Source organism: Salmo salar, chromosome ssa20 (assembly GCF_905237065.1).
Source record: "Salmo salar chromosome ssa20, Ssal_v3.1, whole genome shotgun sequence".
Taxonomy (NCBI): domain Eukaryota; kingdom Metazoa; phylum Chordata; class Actinopteri; order Salmoniformes; family Salmonidae; genus Salmo; species Salmo salar.
In genome coordinates this window covers 77,841,594-77,858,519 of record NC_059461.1, presented here as the reverse complement: position 1 = coordinate 77,858,519, position 16,926 = coordinate 77,841,594, and the positions used below count along the sequence as shown (strand labels likewise).

The window sequence follows — 16,926 nt, the reverse complement described above, 5'->3', positions numbered from 1 at the left end:
GAGAAGTCATCTCTTTCTCAAAGGGACTCATGTTTTCAGTAGATTATTCTTACTCTTGATTAGAACACCTGTAAACCAATCAACAAGTTCATTTAAGCATGGGCTCTGCTTCACTAGGACTCTAAAGAGTGGTGAGGAATCATGACTTAAATGGAGTATGTGTCTCAGTTCTTTGAGCTCACAGACAACAAGGTGTGTTGCCAGGATTCTGTTGTATTTAGAAACGTCTCAGACACAGTTTCAAGAGTGTTTCCTTCAAACTAATAAGATGTGTCATTTCTATGAACTATAATCACTGACCATAACAGACTGACAGTGCTCTCTGAACAGGTTTGATATGGGAATAGGAATTGATCTGTCATCTTAGGCTAACGATGAAACATTCCAGGGAGACAGTAGAGCGCTAAAGAAAAATGGCCTGCCATCCACTCATGAACATGACAGTTCCTATTCTCCGAAGTAATTACTCTGTAATAGTCTTCAACCAGTTTTAATACAGAAGAGGTGAAGGAGGGGAGGACTAAGGTGAGGGAGAGAAGAATATATTTGTCTGGAAATAAAAGGCCAATGTCTCTTGTGAAAGACTTGCGACAGGTTCAGAGGCTGTGTGTGCATACTGGTAGTACATACATGCATTCTACAACCGCTGTGTTTTACAACAGGTGCAAATATACGCTATGTCTGAGGCAATACAAGCTGGGATTTAAGATAAGTGTCAGAGAAATCTAAATCAGAGGGCACATAGATGTCAATTTCCAAACATGCACTTTTATTTTCTTCCCCATCTCCACCCTTTTCCTCTGACAAAGGATTCAATGATACATTCAATAAGGAGAATTACAGTGCATGCTGTGGAGATATTTTACGTGTCCAGAAAGCATATGCTGTCATTTTGATTAATCCATGTCTAAAATGAACACTCTCTGATTGAAGAAAACATTCACCCTCCATACCAGCGACAACAAATTAAAGTCAGCTTCCTGCAAAGCAGGATAAAACCAAGGGGGAAATTCATCTTCTAACACCTCTACTTAGCGGTATGTCACGCCCACTAACGTGACTACCAGAGGAGAGAGGGTTAAGGAATATGCCCTTTGAACCTTTCACTCAATGCACATGGGACAAGAAACAAAAGACACCGAAGGAACCTTCCACTAATAGGACCAGACACATGTATTTGCATAATATATTCCCCATGAACATCCCCAAAATCAAACTGAATCAATCAACCATTTTCAGTCACATTACATTTTATGTGCTCTGAATATTGTGCACATTTTTTTTTTACCAAAGTGTTATAGGAGACATGACAAAGGAAACATTGACATAAACCCATCAGCCCTGAAGAGAAAACGTAATAGAAAAACTCGTATTATTTGTAGCCTACATTTATCTTGATTATGTATAGTACTACCTCAAAATACTAAAAAGCTTTTGACACATAGGATGTCTAAAGATAGAAGTTACATTTTCATTTTGCCATGAAAGGGTAGAAATGTAAACAAAACATCTGAAAGCCAACATCAATACGCCCACATGATGAATTCTTACAAAGCAACAGCTTCTTGTCTATCCCTTTTTCCATCTCTCCAGTACATCCTAGTTTTCTAGCTCAGCAGGAGAGGCTGTCTGGCGCGGTCCATCCATTGTTTCCTTCCCTCTCTTTCCCCCCTGATTCGTGTGAAGTTGATCCACCTCTGTGTTGTGCAAACTCCTCTCCTGTGGTTGTGATTGATTCACTATGACCTGACTGACACTCAGAGCCCAACAGTGTCTTTCCTGATTACCAGAAACTACAGATCTCTAAAAAATGAGGAAAAACAAAAGTAACCTTCTCAATAAACACACATTTCCACCAGAAAGCCTTTAAGGGTTTTGAGAATCCTCATTCAGTGAAGTGGATATATTCACACCATGAGAACCAGGAGGAGGATGTATCCTACAGGGATTTCTACCATCTCACCCAGACCTTGATACCAGGTTTAAGATGAAGCTACTGTTCACTTCCTTTATCCAGGCTGTTCTACTCTAGATGTGTGATTAGATTAAAGTGCCCAGCAGTGAAGATATGAGCCCACTCCACAGCTCTGCGAGGAAAAGCAATGTTCCACAAGACTACACATTCATTACTCAGAATAAATCTCCATTACACAAATGCCGTATGCATAATTATAGAAATAATTATAGTTGTGATTATTTTCTCCGTGAGCCGAACTCCTTTAAATTGTGATTGACACATAGTGTGAAAGACTAACACAGGAACATGTGAATAAATAAATCTAGTCACATACACTCACACACGTTGAATATGCTTTAGAAATGTGTTTCAGCGTGACGGAAAACAGTAGAATAAACAAACACAACAATGGGACTCAGCATGGATGGCTAAAAACATACCACCGCTCAGTCATAATTATATGGAACAGTATGAATACATTTGAGGATACAGGAAAATCAGAGACAGAAATAATTATATTTCCTTGCTTTTGAAGAGCACATTTTCATGTAAGTACATAATTTTCTAATACAAATAATAACCAAGATCAAATCTATAGCATGTTGTTTAAGCATACAGATGTATAGGCTAAAAAACCTGTTATGGGTGGAAGTAGCGGAGGGTAGCAAGACATTGATATGGATCACCTCCATCAACAACGCACTGAACTCAGATAGCCTCCCACTGTGAGCCAGCACGCCTCAAATTAATCAAACTACAGTACATTGTAAAAATGAGGGACGAGGGAACACAAGCAAAACCCCAAACGCATAACCAACCCAGTCTGAATGGGACGGGGAGCTGGCCGATCCCTTATAAAAGACCCAATTACCGCCAAGCCCTTGATGTGTCCCACTGCACAGCAGTGTAGTCCCGCTGGCAGGGAATAGGAGAGATATCCTCGTGAAGAAGTGTCCATTACACATCTGGGCCTGGACCAATTGATGTGCACCTTTCCCCCCCAAAGCCATCTCCTATGGAAACAATAACCAGCCTATATACAGCATCCTTTCATCTCCAAAGCTATTTCCCATGGAAACAATAACCCACCTGTATACAGCATCCCTCCCTGGGCCTTTTGATTTGATCCCTCCCTGGGCCTTTTCAATACAACAGGAGGGGGAAAGCATACAGGCCTGAATGAACAGGTGACATTGGATGACCTCTGCATGTTATTCATGCATGGGCCTTGCACCAATAGAGAATGATAGAGGCCTTTCGTGGCCAAAAGGCCTTATTAGCATGGGCAGCGCAATTGAGGGCTTCCACCATTTTAATCTTCCAAATTCATTGGCTGATCCCTCCTGGTGACCCTGTTGGAGTCATGTCCAACCGGGTCATCAGGAGGGATCAGCCAATCGTGAAGAAGCAAATTGACTACTTAAAAATGATCCTCAATGGCACTGTCCATGTTGTCACATATGCTATAATGGCACAGATAAAGAGTAGTCCTCTATCTATCTCTATGCTTGCACCTCTCACAATACATATGGTAAAACCAATGTCAGCAGGTTTCATACATATGCAAAGGACTAGACAGCCTGCCTGGTCTGGCTTTGCTTCCATTTTAATGGGATTACCAGGAATGTCAGATAAAAAAAAACATTGACTGAAAATTGAGGATTTATGTGATTCTACCACCGGTTACGAAAGGAGACAATTTACAGACTAATCCACAACTGCCTTTTGGAATACAATCTCACCAATCCACATGGCTTCACTCAGCCACGTCACACCATAACCATGCAAATTATTCCACTAAGGGGGGGAAAATATGCAACACCAAAACTAAGATATGTTCACATTTATTTCTTGTGCAGGGACTTTTATAAACAGGTACATTTATTTCTTGTGCAGGGACTTTTATATACAGATACATTTTATACACCTAATTTACATGAATTGTGAAATAAATGTATCAGCTAGTGTTCCAATATTCCTCAGTTTTTAATGTTGACCTTGGAAGTACTAACATAACAGAATTAGAAAAAGTAGCACAATGATAAGTGAACAGTGACACGAGATATAGTATTATACAATTCAATCCAGTCTAATTATTTCAGAGTGTTTCTATATTTTACATATTTAATTTTGTTATTGGTCAAATAACTATTGCACTAAATACTTCTGACAAACACATTTCATTTGTATTCTTTTTTTTTTACATAAAAACCACAACTATGTTCTCTAATACAATCAATAATGAGCAAATGTGCAACTGCTCCTCAGTAGTGTCCATTATAGTGTATGAAAACAATACAAAATACATTACTTAGAGGGACCATGGCCCAAACAGAGCAAAAAGTGGTAAAAAAAAAGGAAATAAATAAAATCATAAATCATTCTCTCAATGTTATCCCTGTCCCAGGGCGGCGACTAAGGGAGACAGATACTGACCTGCTCTCAGCTACTCAGTGGAAAGGGCCTGACAGCGACAACTAATCTACTACTAGCTAGCTTACATATTGATAGACACAGATACAGGCTAGTGACATGCTCTACAAACACTTAACAGGTACAGAATTCAGCCCTCTTTACCATGAAGTAGCACACATCTAGTATGTTACAATAACTAAGAGTTCAGCACTAAACCGCTGCAGGCAGATATGACCCTGGTTATTCCTCTAAGCTATTAAAACATGCAGTGTGTGGTAAGGTCCTACACTACTATTTGGTGGTGGTGGTTACCAGCTGCGGTTGACTGACTCAGATAGAAAACTCAGGCCTTGAGCTGTTGTGTTTTCTAGGTCACTTTTCCATGATCAGAAGTCTATTTTCACCATTACCTCTTTTTGTTGGCTAAGCCCTAGTCAGATATAGCCAGGCCCCTACATTAAAGAACCCACAGCACAGTGTGTGCTGCTATATGATGGCAAGCCATTCTACCACCACCACATACAGGAAAGTCTGATTATTGCACAGAAGCACTGAACTTGCAAATGTTCATGCAAATGTAGGGGAAACGCAACAACAGTACACTCCGAAATCACTGGTTGTTCACTACGACGTGATACATGATTATTCACTTGTTTAATGGAAGACTAAAACACACTGTTTGCAGTGGTGAACATGAAGCTCTCTACATGACCCTCTACTTGGGCTCTTAGAACCTCAGTTGGACAGGAGTAGAGGCTGAGGAGTGTACAGGGTAATGACATGGTAGAAACACCAGGAGACTCTACAGGTGCTGTTACTGCTTGGGGAAGAGCATGGCCCCATGACTCAACCATAGTTGCAAAGAAATTAGATGTATTTCTGTGTGGAATCCTCCTAACTTCCTACAGCGAAGAAACATGTAGTTACATCCCATCATACGAACGCTTCCTGCCAGACTTGTTTTCTGCTAAAACACAAAAATAGTGACAAACAGATTAAATCCCAACAACAGAACAAACAATGGACCGTTGTCAGGGCTCATTCAGTTTGAGTAAAAAGCTAAAGGAGAGTTATACAGTAGATGTATAGAAAAACACTTTGCAATCACTAGTAAGTAAGCATTTCCTCAGTTACATATAACTCCATGCACTAATGAAAGGACTATCTCTATGGAAGGCCAAAAGGAGTGTAAGGCCGAAAGAAACGGCGGAAAGCGAGAGAGAAAGAGGAGTGGAGGAATAAGCTGGAGCTGCTGTGATGGGTTAGTGTTGGTGGGGAGGAGATCTTCTCTCTTCTGCTCAGGGGGACTGGGACCCTGACCTGTACTGCTTGAAGCTTCCCAGCAGACTCTGGACCCCCATCCTGACCCGGCGGGCCATGGAGTCAGCAGGAGGAGTGGGCAGGCAGGAGCCCAGGCTGGGAGGCCTCGCGTCCAGACACTTCTGGTAGCGCAGCTGTGGACAGAACACACACATACAGCAGGACTCCATCAGTACAGACACTGAAACAGTTTATTAATAAAATGTTCTATACTATAGACAACATATCATCCTTCAGCCCGTCTCTCTAGACCACTGATTAATCAATAATGGAGTCCACTGTCCAGTCTGTTGACTCACCATGCAGGCGGCCTGCACCGCCTCACTCAGGCTGGCAGCGTTGGGCTCACACCAGAACATATGACAGATGAAGTCCCCGGGGCCCTTGGCCATGATGAAGGCAAAGGTGTGGATGTCCTTTCCCACACCCATGAAAGACAGGAACCGCACCCGGCACTCTGACATCACCTCCTCAGTCTGGAGAGGACAGAGGACACAGCATGGTCAGGAGAGAGCCATACTGACATGACTGCTACCAACTGTCTGTGTGTAACAGAGATGATGTTGTGGATGGGTTAGTTAGTAACTACCTCTCTGGTGAGGATGGTGAGAGTGGCAGGGGCCACGTTGACAGAGACAGGGGTCCAATCCTGCTTCCTTGTGCTGTTCATTGCAGCCTCCAAAGCATCATTGATTGTGTCCACACCTAGGAGATGAGAAAGTTTGACTGTTAACAGTATCCACAAGGCAAGGTAAACTGCATGGGAGTAGCTAGCTAGCTAGCCACATACGCAGTGAAGCAAAACACAGTCCCACACAAAGCACAGCCATATGCTTTATTGCACAGCTATATATTTACCTAACTACTAAGTAAATAAAAGATTTCCTTACCCATACGTCCCTTACCTACAGTCTTGGTCACAGGCACGTTACCAAGGTAATACACAAGGAAACGTTGGAAATTCTCATTTTTTGGAACAGGAAACTCTGCAGAGGAAGAAGATCAGGATGGAGTTAGTGTCTGGTGTCATACTTCTGTTCTAAAATGAACTGTAGAACTATCCCAGGGGTTACCTTGAGCAGGAATCTCCATGGCTTTGCACTGGTCAGAATTGTACCTGCTCAGAAATGGCTTGGATAGCTTCCTCTCTGTCATTATCTGAATGTAGAGAGAGAGACATGTTCAGCTCATCGTGAATCGAGATTCCACAGGAAATAGTATATTAGATACGTGATATACAGTTGAAATTGGAAGTTTACATACACCTTAGCCAAATACATTTAAACTCAGTTTTTCACAATCCCTGACATTTAATCCTAGTAAAAATTCCCTGTCTTAGGTCAGTTAGGATCACCACTATTTTAAGAACGTGAAATGTCAGAATAATAGTAGAGAGAATTATTTATTTCAGCTTTTATTTCTTTCATCACATTCCGAGTGGGTCAGAAGTTTACATACACTCAATTAGTATTTGGTAGCATTGCCTTTAAATTGTTTAACTTGGGTCAAACGTTTCAAGAAGCCTTTCGTTGGGTGAATTTTGGCTCATTCCTCCTGACAGAACTGGTGTAACTGAGTCAGGTTTGTAGGCCTCCTTGCTCGCACACGCTTTTTCAGTTCTGCCCACAAATGTTCTATAGGATTGAGGTCAGGGCTTTGTGATGGCCACTCCAATACCTTGGCTTTGTTGTCCTTAAGCCATTTTGCCACAACTTTGGAAGTATGCTTTGAGTCATTGTACATTTGGAAGACCCATTTGCGACCAAGCTTTAACTTCCTGACTGATGTCTTGAAATGTTGCTTCAATATATCCACATAATTTTCCTGCCTAATGATGCCATCTATTTTGTGAAGTGCACCAGTCCCTCCTGCAGCAAAGCACCCCCACAACATGATGCTGCCACCCCTGTGCTTCACGGTTGGGATAGTGTTCTTCGGCTTGCAAGCCTCTGTACAGATGAACGTGGTACCTTCAGGCCTTTGGAAATTGCTCCCAAGGATGAACCAGACTTGTGGAAGTCCACCATTTTTCCCCTGAGGTCTTGGTTGACTTCTTTAGATTTTCCCATGATGTCAAGCAAAGAGGCACTGAGTTTGAAGGTAGGCCTTGAAATACATCCACAGGTACACCTCCAATTGACTCAAAATATGTCAATGAGCCTATCAAAAGCTTCTAAAGCCATGACATACTTTTCTGGAATTTTCCAAGCTATTTAAAGGCACAGTCAAATTAGTGTATGCAAACTTCTGACCCACTGGAATTGTGATACAGTGAATTATAAGTGAAATAATCTGTCTGAAAGATTGCTGGAAAAATTACTTGTGTCATGCACAAAGTAGATGTCCTAACTGACTTGCCAAAAATATAGTTTGTTAACAAGAAACTTGTGTAGTGGTTGAAAAACAAGTTTTAATGACTCCAACCTAAGTGTATGTAAACTTCCCACTTCAACTGTAGAAGACATGGGAGTCTCACCCTGGAGCACATCTCATGCAGACTGGTGGCGATGTTCTTGGCAGGTGAGTCACAGCGGAACACGTGACACTTGAGGACCTGGGTCAGGTTGTCTCGCGCTACATAAGCAAAGTCTCTGTTGTAACAAATACAGAAAAGTACACCATTTACATGAACCCATGCATTTCTCCAACTTCAATGATAACAACCCTCAAGAAAAAAAACGGGCAAAACAAAAATGATTGCATGCAATCATGTTAGATATGACAATACAATAAATTAAACTACATGTAGGATAAACACATCTGTACAATACCTTTCCCTGTATAGGGCAGCGAAATGCAGCATGAAAATAAATAATGATCAGTTAATCACAGTTATTACAAAAACACTAGCAGAAAATTAAAATCAGATTCATAGTGAATGTCATTGAAAGGAAATGTTATTGAAATACCATGGACAACCCACCATAGAGCAGCTGTGTTAATGCAATACCATGGACAACCCACCATAGAGCAGCTGTATTGTTGCAATACCATGGACAATCCACCATAGAGCAGCTGTGTTAATGCAATACCATGGACAACCCACCATAGAGCAGCTCTGTTAATGCAATACCATGGACAACCCACCATAGAGCAGCTGTGTTAATGCAATGCCATGGACAACCCACCATAGAGCAGCTGTGTTAATGCAATGCCATGGACAACCCACCAGAGGACAGTGTTGTCTCATGGTTGCAGTTCTGTATTTAAGCATGCCATTGCCAAGTCGGGTTCAAATCCTCTGTTAGGAGTCATAGGCCGCATTTACAATGGCAGCCCAATTCAGATATTTTTTCCACTAATTGGTCTTTTGACTAATCAGTTCAACTCTAAAAAATTCTTATGTGAAAAAATCTGAGGTGATTTGTCAAAAGATCAAAATGTGGAAAAAAATATCAGAATTGGGCTGCCTGTGCAAATGCAGCTGTAATGACTCACACAGCTGGGCAAAGAACTGCTATGTGCAAATTCAGCAGGAAAACAAACCCATATCCACAGGTCTAGGATGGGAAAACGCTACCCTAAGGCATGAAGATGAACATGTTTTAATAACACTTTATTTTTTGTATTTATTTCACCTTTATTTAACCAGGTAGGCGACCTGGCCAAGATAAAGCAAAGCAGTTCGACACATACAACAACACAGAGTTACACATGGAATAAACAAACATACAGTCAACAATACAGTAGAACAAAAAAGAAAAAAGTATATATACAGTGTGTGCAAATGAGGTAAGATAAGGAAGGTAAGGCAATAAAGTAGGCCATAGTGGCAAGGTAATTACAATATAGCAATTAAACACTGGAGTGATAGATGTGCAGAAGATGAATGTGCATGTACAGATACTGAGGTGCAAAGGAGCAAAATAAATACAGTATGGGAATGAGGTAGTTGGATGGGCTATTTACAGATGGGCTATGTACAGGTGCAGTGATCTGTGAGCTGCTCTGACAGCTGGTGCTTAAAGCTAGTGAGGGAGATATGAGTCTCCAGCTTCAGTGATTTTTGCAGTTCGTTCCAGTCATTGGCAGCAGATAACTGGAAGGAAAGGCGGCCAAAGGAGGAATTGGCTTTGGGGGTGACCAGTGAAATATACCTGCTGGAGAGCGTACTATGGGTGGGTGCTGCTATGGTGACCAGTGAACTGAGAAAAGGCGGGGTTTTACCTAGCAAAACTTAATGCTGCAATATGTAACTTTTTTGGGGGGCCCGACCAAATTCACATACAAATGAGTTATAGATCTGTCACTCATTGAAAGCAAGTCTAAGATGCGGTAGATCTATTCTATGTGCACTATTTCTATGCATCAATGAGAATGAATGTTTTTTGTGAACACCAAATTCAAACAGCTGAAAATACAATATTTTTTGTTATGGAAAATACATTTCACAGGGGTTTAGAAGGTACAAACATTCTCTACACTTAAACTTGCTTGTTTTGTCACAAACTTAAATTTGGCAAACTATTAGAATTTTTGCAACCAGGAAATGGCGTAGCTATTTCTGCGGAGTGCATCTTTAAGAAAATGGAACAAATTACCAGCTATTATGTAATTCCCAGTGTCTAATATCTCTTAATTAGGTGTGGATGGTCATAATGAAGTAATAGTTAAGTGACGGCTAAGACTAGATAAACAATTTACTAATAGATTGTGCTAAATAAACACTATATAAAATAGTACAAATTCCAAAGAGTTAAACAGCCTTTTCTGTTCCTGTGAAAGTAGCTACACCACTTAATAGGACTGCCACAGTTGTGCAGTGCTTTACAACCTCCAGATGTGGTGCCAAACGGTGACTAACTAGTGGACACTGACCTGCCGTTGTCTCGGCCCACACCCCACACGCGGATGCTGGCAATAGGCTGGGAGTGCAGCAGAGTCTGGCCCAGTGGGTCGATCAGATTCATAGTGTCATTCTCCAGGACCATCAGCATGTCCTTACCCTGGTAACACAACACATCACGATCCTCCTGAAGCACCACCATGCATAGAAAATTGAACCAAATTACATTTGAATGTGCCCATCTGTTCTACAACTGATGATATTCTAGAAAACACCTGTTAGACTTGATCCCGTTTTAGATGAAGAGACATTCCCGAGCATTGGTGCATATGGATGACTATAATTACTCTGATGTTCAACATTATTCAACACAGAGCAGCTGCAGGGAATAGCAGTAAATGTGAGAGGTTGCTGGGTAAAAATAGACCAAGCAAGGTAAACAGAGGGTCTCACCCAGACATCAGCCCCATGCCCAGGCTCTTCCCCCAAACAGGAAGAGCCCACCCCAGTCCCTTACTGTAGCCCTGCTCCTCAGACTCACCTCTCCCCAGATGCCAGCAGTGTCATGGAGGTTGTGTTTATGGTAGGACAGCTGTCTAATGCAGTTGTTGACAGCCACGCTGCTCTTCGCTGGTGCCATGTCCTCTTCAGACATCTCCACCCAGCCCAGAGAGCGCACAGCAAAATACTGGAATAGCAAATTGAGGCAGGAGAGAACACAGGACGGGCCAGAGAGAGGGAGAGGGATAAACCGACAGACACAGTCCAATTAGGAAAGGGAAGAGTAGTTGGGAAGGGACAGGGAAGGGACAGACAGACAGACGACTACAGTCTTCCTGCCTCAGTGCATTAGTGAGTGTAGATGTAAGAGATTTTGAATGTACCTTAGCCTCCAAGTCAGTGCCATGGGGATCAAGGTTCCCCTCTTCCTCAGATTGAGAACAGCTATAAGGCAGTCAGGTATGGTTTGAGAAAGAATAAGAGAAAGAGAAGGGTTTAAGAGAGACTGTTTTGGCTGAGAATGAGAAAGCTGATCACATAATGTACTACCACATGACTTACTTGAGGTTGATGGATGCATAGCGCAGGGTTGCCCCTTCAAACTCCTTTAGGCTCTGATCAGAAGCCACCTCTCCCTCCTGCAATCACCAAAAATACAAACAATTTGTCAATTCATTATCACCAAGTTGATCAACATCCAGATCTGCTGCCTTCTAAACTCCACTGTTTCTAAAACTGAAATATTGTGGGTTGAAGCTGGGAAATGTCATGTGCTCTGTTATTGTATTATTATTTTGGCTATTGAAGCGTGATGCTCTGCTTCTGTCCCTTAGTACACACCAAGAGTAAAAAAAAACCTACCCTACTTTTTCCATGTCAACTATTTTCCACATAATAATGATTTATCCGCAGTCTGTGGTGAGAGTTTACATTGAATGTATATTAAATTGTTTTTCAATGAATAATCGGAGACATAAAAATGACTTTTTCAATACTCATTAAAATAAATAGAACGTATTTTAACTGTGGTGTCAGTGTTGCGCTTTTGGTATAGGATATCCTAAATGTGAGGTCTTAGCCATGTCCAGATTCTCATTAGTACTTATTAATATTCACTCTGTCTCTTACCTTCCACAGCTCTCCATCACTAGTCCCTTCATCTGGGTTAGAGAGGTCTCCCCATGTTTCCTAGGAGCCAGACAAAAACCTGATGCCGTTTTTCTCCCAATATTCTAAATTGGGAGAGCATAGATCTAAGTCTTCTACGAACAGAACATGTGTCACAAATCATCCCTAAGGCCTATGGGTAAGAGCTCACCTCCTGCTCTTCCTCACAGGGTGTTGTCTCCAGGGACATACTGGAGGACATCATGGAGTCTCCCACCTTGTCCAGAGGGGAGGGGGGCTCCCATTGAGTAGTGCCAGTAGGGATGTGCCAGTAGTAGGTGCCTGAGGTATCTCGAACCCGCATCCACCCAGAGGGCAGGTCTGTGTCCGCCTCAAAGGCCTCAGAGTCCCAGAAGGACTCTGTGTGGAGAGAAGGGGAGGGTTAAAACGAGGAGTCCGCTAACGTTGCTTGCAACCTAAGAAGCACTTGTTATGTTAGACTAGACAATAATCATCATCGCTCCAACAAAACAGTCACACGGCTGATTTCAACAACCCGCCCTTACCTTTGTTTCCATTTGGAGGGCTTTCAGCAGTGCTGTCCTGAGACAGTGCTGGCCAGTTGGTTTCTTCATCACTTGGTGTTCCATTCACGTTAGAGAACAGCAGACAGGGATTTCTAGCCACCCCACCTCCCTCTCTTTCAGCCTCCACATTACTCTGTTCGGACTCCCTCTCCTCCTCTATAAGACTGCAGGCCTCTTCATCTGCCTCAGATGGATCTTCCTTCTCTTTGTCGTCTTCTTCGCCCTCACCCTCTTTATCCTCTGCAGACAGTAGAGTGTTGATGAGTAGTGGCTCCTTGAGGATGGTCTTGGGAGATGGGGTCTGCTCCTCATTCCTCTGCTCCTCCTCAGTGGTGTTATGAGGGGAGAAGTCCTCTTGGTTCCCATTCTGGTCCTGATGTTTCTCAGCAACTTTCCTCAGCTGGTTCTGGCCCTCCTTGACCCACTTAGCATTGTTGCCGCCAGTGGACTCTTGGTCACACCAAAGGCCGCTGTCATTCAATTTGTTTTTCAGCACTTCATCTTGATGATGGTTGTTGGCTACATGATAAGACATATCATCATCATCATCATGGCCACCCATGGTACTATACAGCAGCTCTGAGGGGAATACAGGAGGGTATGGTTTGAGAGAAAAGAGATGCCTTTGCCCATCTGAATACTCGAATGTCCAGGAAAATAACTATTGAGAGATGTGTCAGTTTAGTAATGAGAGAAAGTGACCTGGCCGGCTAGTCAACTGTTTGACATTGTAACGTTAACTAACATTAGTTAACTTGCTAGCGAGGTAAAGGTAATGTTAGCAAGCTAGCCAGGTAGCTAGCTACCCAGTCTAACTAGTTCGCTAACTAACGTTGACATATTAAAGTAGTAAACTAGGTAGCTAATGTCAGCTAATGTTAACTGCGCCATTAGCTAGCTACAGTACATTATCCATGATGACACAAATCGCTACGCTATACAGCTAGCAAACGTTACTAGCTAACGATAGTTGGCTAGGCCTCTCTAGCTAGCTTGCTAGTTACTAATTTAGCAAGCAATCATAATTTAAATGCCATGACAATGTCAAGCGCTAGCTACTGTACTATTGCTAATTTAGCAAACCAGCAATGTGGGTTAGCTAACGTTAAGTCAACTAAAAGGCAAGGTAGGCTACTTCGTTAGCCTCCTTGCTAGCTAGCTACAGAAATAACGGGCATCATCCGCCATCATCATCCCATAATATGGCCAGAATTGGTACACGAACACAAAGGACGGCACTTTAAAATGTGCGCCATTAGCTACTAAATATACTTACTTGTGCTGTCAGTGTGTCTTCGATTAAATATGTTCTCGTTATTGTTACATATTTCCAAACGTATAGAGGGGTCGTTTATCTGGATTCCCAGTCGATACTGATGCTGCGCTGTTGTGTATAGTGATGATGAAAGATGGGAAGGGGAGGCGGGCGTACGTTACGAATTTGTCGCTGAGTTGCCTCGATGCTCTCTGCCTCAACCATCTTACGATCGCTGATCGGAGTCCACAGAATGCATTCTAAAAATAGATTTATAGAGGTGTTTTCGTACTAAATCAGAGCCATAGTACAGTGGTCTGAACTAAATGACTATCGCCCCATAGCACTCACTTCTGTTTTCAAGAAGTGCTTTGAGACTAGTCAAGGATCATATCCCCTCCACCTTACCTGTCACCCTAGACCCACTTCAATTTGCTTACCACCCCAATAGCTCCATAGACAATGCAATCGCCATCACACTGCACATTAGCCTATCCCATCTGGACAAGAGGAATACCTATTTACGAATGTTGTTCATTGACTATAGCTCAGCATTCAACACCATAGTACCCTCCAAGCTCATCATTAACCTTGAGGCACTGGGTCTCACACCCCGCCCTGTGCAATTGGGTCCTGGACTTCCTGACGGTGAAGGTAGGAAACAACATCTCCACTTCGCTGATCCTCAACACTGGGGCCCCACAAGGGTGCGTGCTCAGCCACTCGGTACTCCATGTTCACCAATGACGTCTCCAACTCAATCAAGTTTGCAGACGACACAACAGTAGTAGGCTTGATTACCAACGACGACGAGACAGCCTACAGGGAGGAGGTGAGGGCTCTCAGAGTGTGGTGTCAGGAAAATAACCTCTCACTCAAAGTCAACCAAACAAAGGAGATGATCGTGGACTTCAGGAAACAGCAGAGGGAGCACCCTATCCACATCGACGGGATAGTAGTGGAGAAGGTGGAAAGTTTTAGGTTCCTAAGCGTACACATCACGGACAAACTGAAATGGTCCACCACAAAGACAGTGTGGTGAAGGCGCAACAGCACCTCTTCAACCTAAAGAGGCTGAAGAAATTTGGCATGACACCTAAAACCCTCACAAACTTTTACAGATGCACAATTGAGAGCATCCTGTTGGGCTGTATCACTGCCTGGTATGACAACTGCACCGCCCACAACCGCAGGACACCTACAGCACTCGATGTCACAGGAAGGCCAAAAAGATAATCAAGGACAACAACCAAAGCTGGGACCGAGAGACTGAAAAACATCTATCTCAAGGCCATCACTAGCACAAAGAGGCTGCTGCCTACATAGACTTTAAATCATTGGCCACTTTAATAAATGGAACACTAGCCACTTTAATAATGCCACTTTAATAATGTTTACATATCTTACATTACTCATCTCATATGCACACTACCGTTCAAAAGTTTGGGGTCACTTAGAAATTACCTTGTTTTTGAAAGAAAAGCACATTTCTTGTCCATTAAAATAACATAAAATTGATCAGAAATACAGTGTAGACGTTGTTAATGTTGTAAATGACTATTGTAGCTGGAATCGGCAGATTTTTTATGGAATATCTACATAGGCCCATTATCAGCAACCATCACTCCTGTGTTCCAATGGCACGTTATGTTAGCTAATCCAAGTTTATCATTTTAAAAAGGCGAATTGATCATTAGAAAACCCTTTTGCAATTATGTTAGCGCAGCTGAAAACTGATGTTCTGATTAAAGAAGCAATAAAACTGGCCTTCTTTAAACTAGATGAGTATCTGGAGCATCAGCATTTGTGAGTTCGGTTACAGGCTCAAAATGGCCAGAAACAAACAACTTTCTTCTGAAACTCGTCAGTCTATTCTCGTTCCTAGAAATGAAGGCGTTTCCATGCGAGAAATTGCTAAGAAACTGAAGATCTCGTACAACGCTGGGTACTACTCCCTTCACAGAACAGTGCAAACTGGCCCTAACCAGAATAGAAGGAGTGGGATGCCCCGGTGCACAACTGAGCAAGAGGACAAGTACATTAGAGTGTCTAGTTTGAGAAACAGATGCCTCACATGTCCTCAACTGGCAGCTTCAATAAATAGTACCCGCAAAACACCAGTCTCAACGTCAACAGTGAAGAGGTGACTCCAGGATGCTGGCCTTCTAGGCAGAGTTGCAAAGAAAAAGCCATATCTCAGACTGGCCAATAAAAATAAAAGTTTAAGATGGGCAAAAGAACACGGACACTGGACAGAGGAACTCTGTCTAGAAAGCCAGCATCCTGGAGTCGCCTCTTCACTGTTGAGACTGGTGTTTTGCGGATATATATTTATTTTAAAAGGAAGTCCGGGTTTAAAATTACTCTTGAAGGTTGTAATCGTAAAATGCACAAGGTACAATTCAGAAATTGGGCAGTGCATCATCAGTTCCTCTTGTCATGTTTGTCATTGCATACCTTAGAGAGCTATCTATAACTTGTCATAAATGTCCAGATAAACTAGCCTGTCAGCTAATGTTTTCCCCCAATGCTGGAAGGGGGGGGGCAAGTGAAAAGGTTTGGAACCCCTGAATACACTGAATAAAAATATAAACGCAACATGTAAAGTGTTGGCCCCATGTTTCATGAGCTGAAATAAAAGATCCCAATAACTTCCATTACGCACAAAAAGCTTATTTCTCTCAAAATGTATGCACAAATTTGTTTGCATCCCTGTTAGTGAGCATTTCTCCTTTGCCAAAATAATCCATCCACCTGACAGACGTGGCATATCAAGAACCTTTGGCTTTTTATTGTCCCCAGCACATCTAAAATGTGCAGTTTTGCCACATAACGCAATGCCACAGATGTCTCAAGTTTTGAGGGAGCGTGCAATTGGCATGCAGACTGCAGGAATGTCCACCACAGCTGTTGCCAGACAATTTTATGTTCATTTCTCTACCATAAAATACTTCCAATGTCATTTTAGAGAATTTGGCAGTACGTCCAACCGGCCTCA

At 42.4% G+C, this 16,926-nt stretch overlaps 1 protein-coding gene across 4 annotated transcripts; it reads right to left on the bottom strand.

Annotated features, from left to right (window-relative positions):
* Nucleotides 1-3,785: 3,785 nt before the first annotated feature.
* LOC100380744 (amyloid beta precursor protein binding family B member 1) lies at nucleotides 3,786-14,298 on the bottom strand. 4 transcript variants are annotated; one of them, XM_014163335.2, is made up of 15 exons: nucleotides 13,950-14,298; nucleotides 12,653-13,252; nucleotides 12,298-12,506; nucleotides 12,108-12,167; nucleotides 11,541-11,617; nucleotides 11,363-11,423; nucleotides 11,020-11,166; nucleotides 10,511-10,638; nucleotides 8,464-8,469; nucleotides 8,169-8,283; nucleotides 6,766-6,850; nucleotides 6,598-6,678; nucleotides 6,282-6,397; nucleotides 5,992-6,168; nucleotides 3,786-5,826 (listed from the first exon to the last, which is right to left on the bottom strand). In XM_014163335.2, the coding sequence occupies exons 2-15, from the start codon at nucleotides 13,233-13,235 to the stop codon at nucleotides 5,671-5,673; spliced, it is 2,001 nt and encodes a 666-aa protein (XP_014018810.1). In that variant the 5' UTR covers nucleotides 13,236-13,252; nucleotides 13,950-14,298; the 3' UTR covers nucleotides 3,786-5,670. The 4 variants fall into 4 exon arrangements, with proteins under 4 accessions (XP_014018810.1, XP_014018808.1, XP_014018811.1 ...); XM_014163333.2 differs by having other exon boundaries at nucleotides 6,583-6,678; nucleotides 13,950-14,297; XM_014163336.2 differs by lacking the exon at nucleotides 8,464-8,469.
* Nucleotides 14,299-16,926: the final 2,628 nt, after the last annotated feature.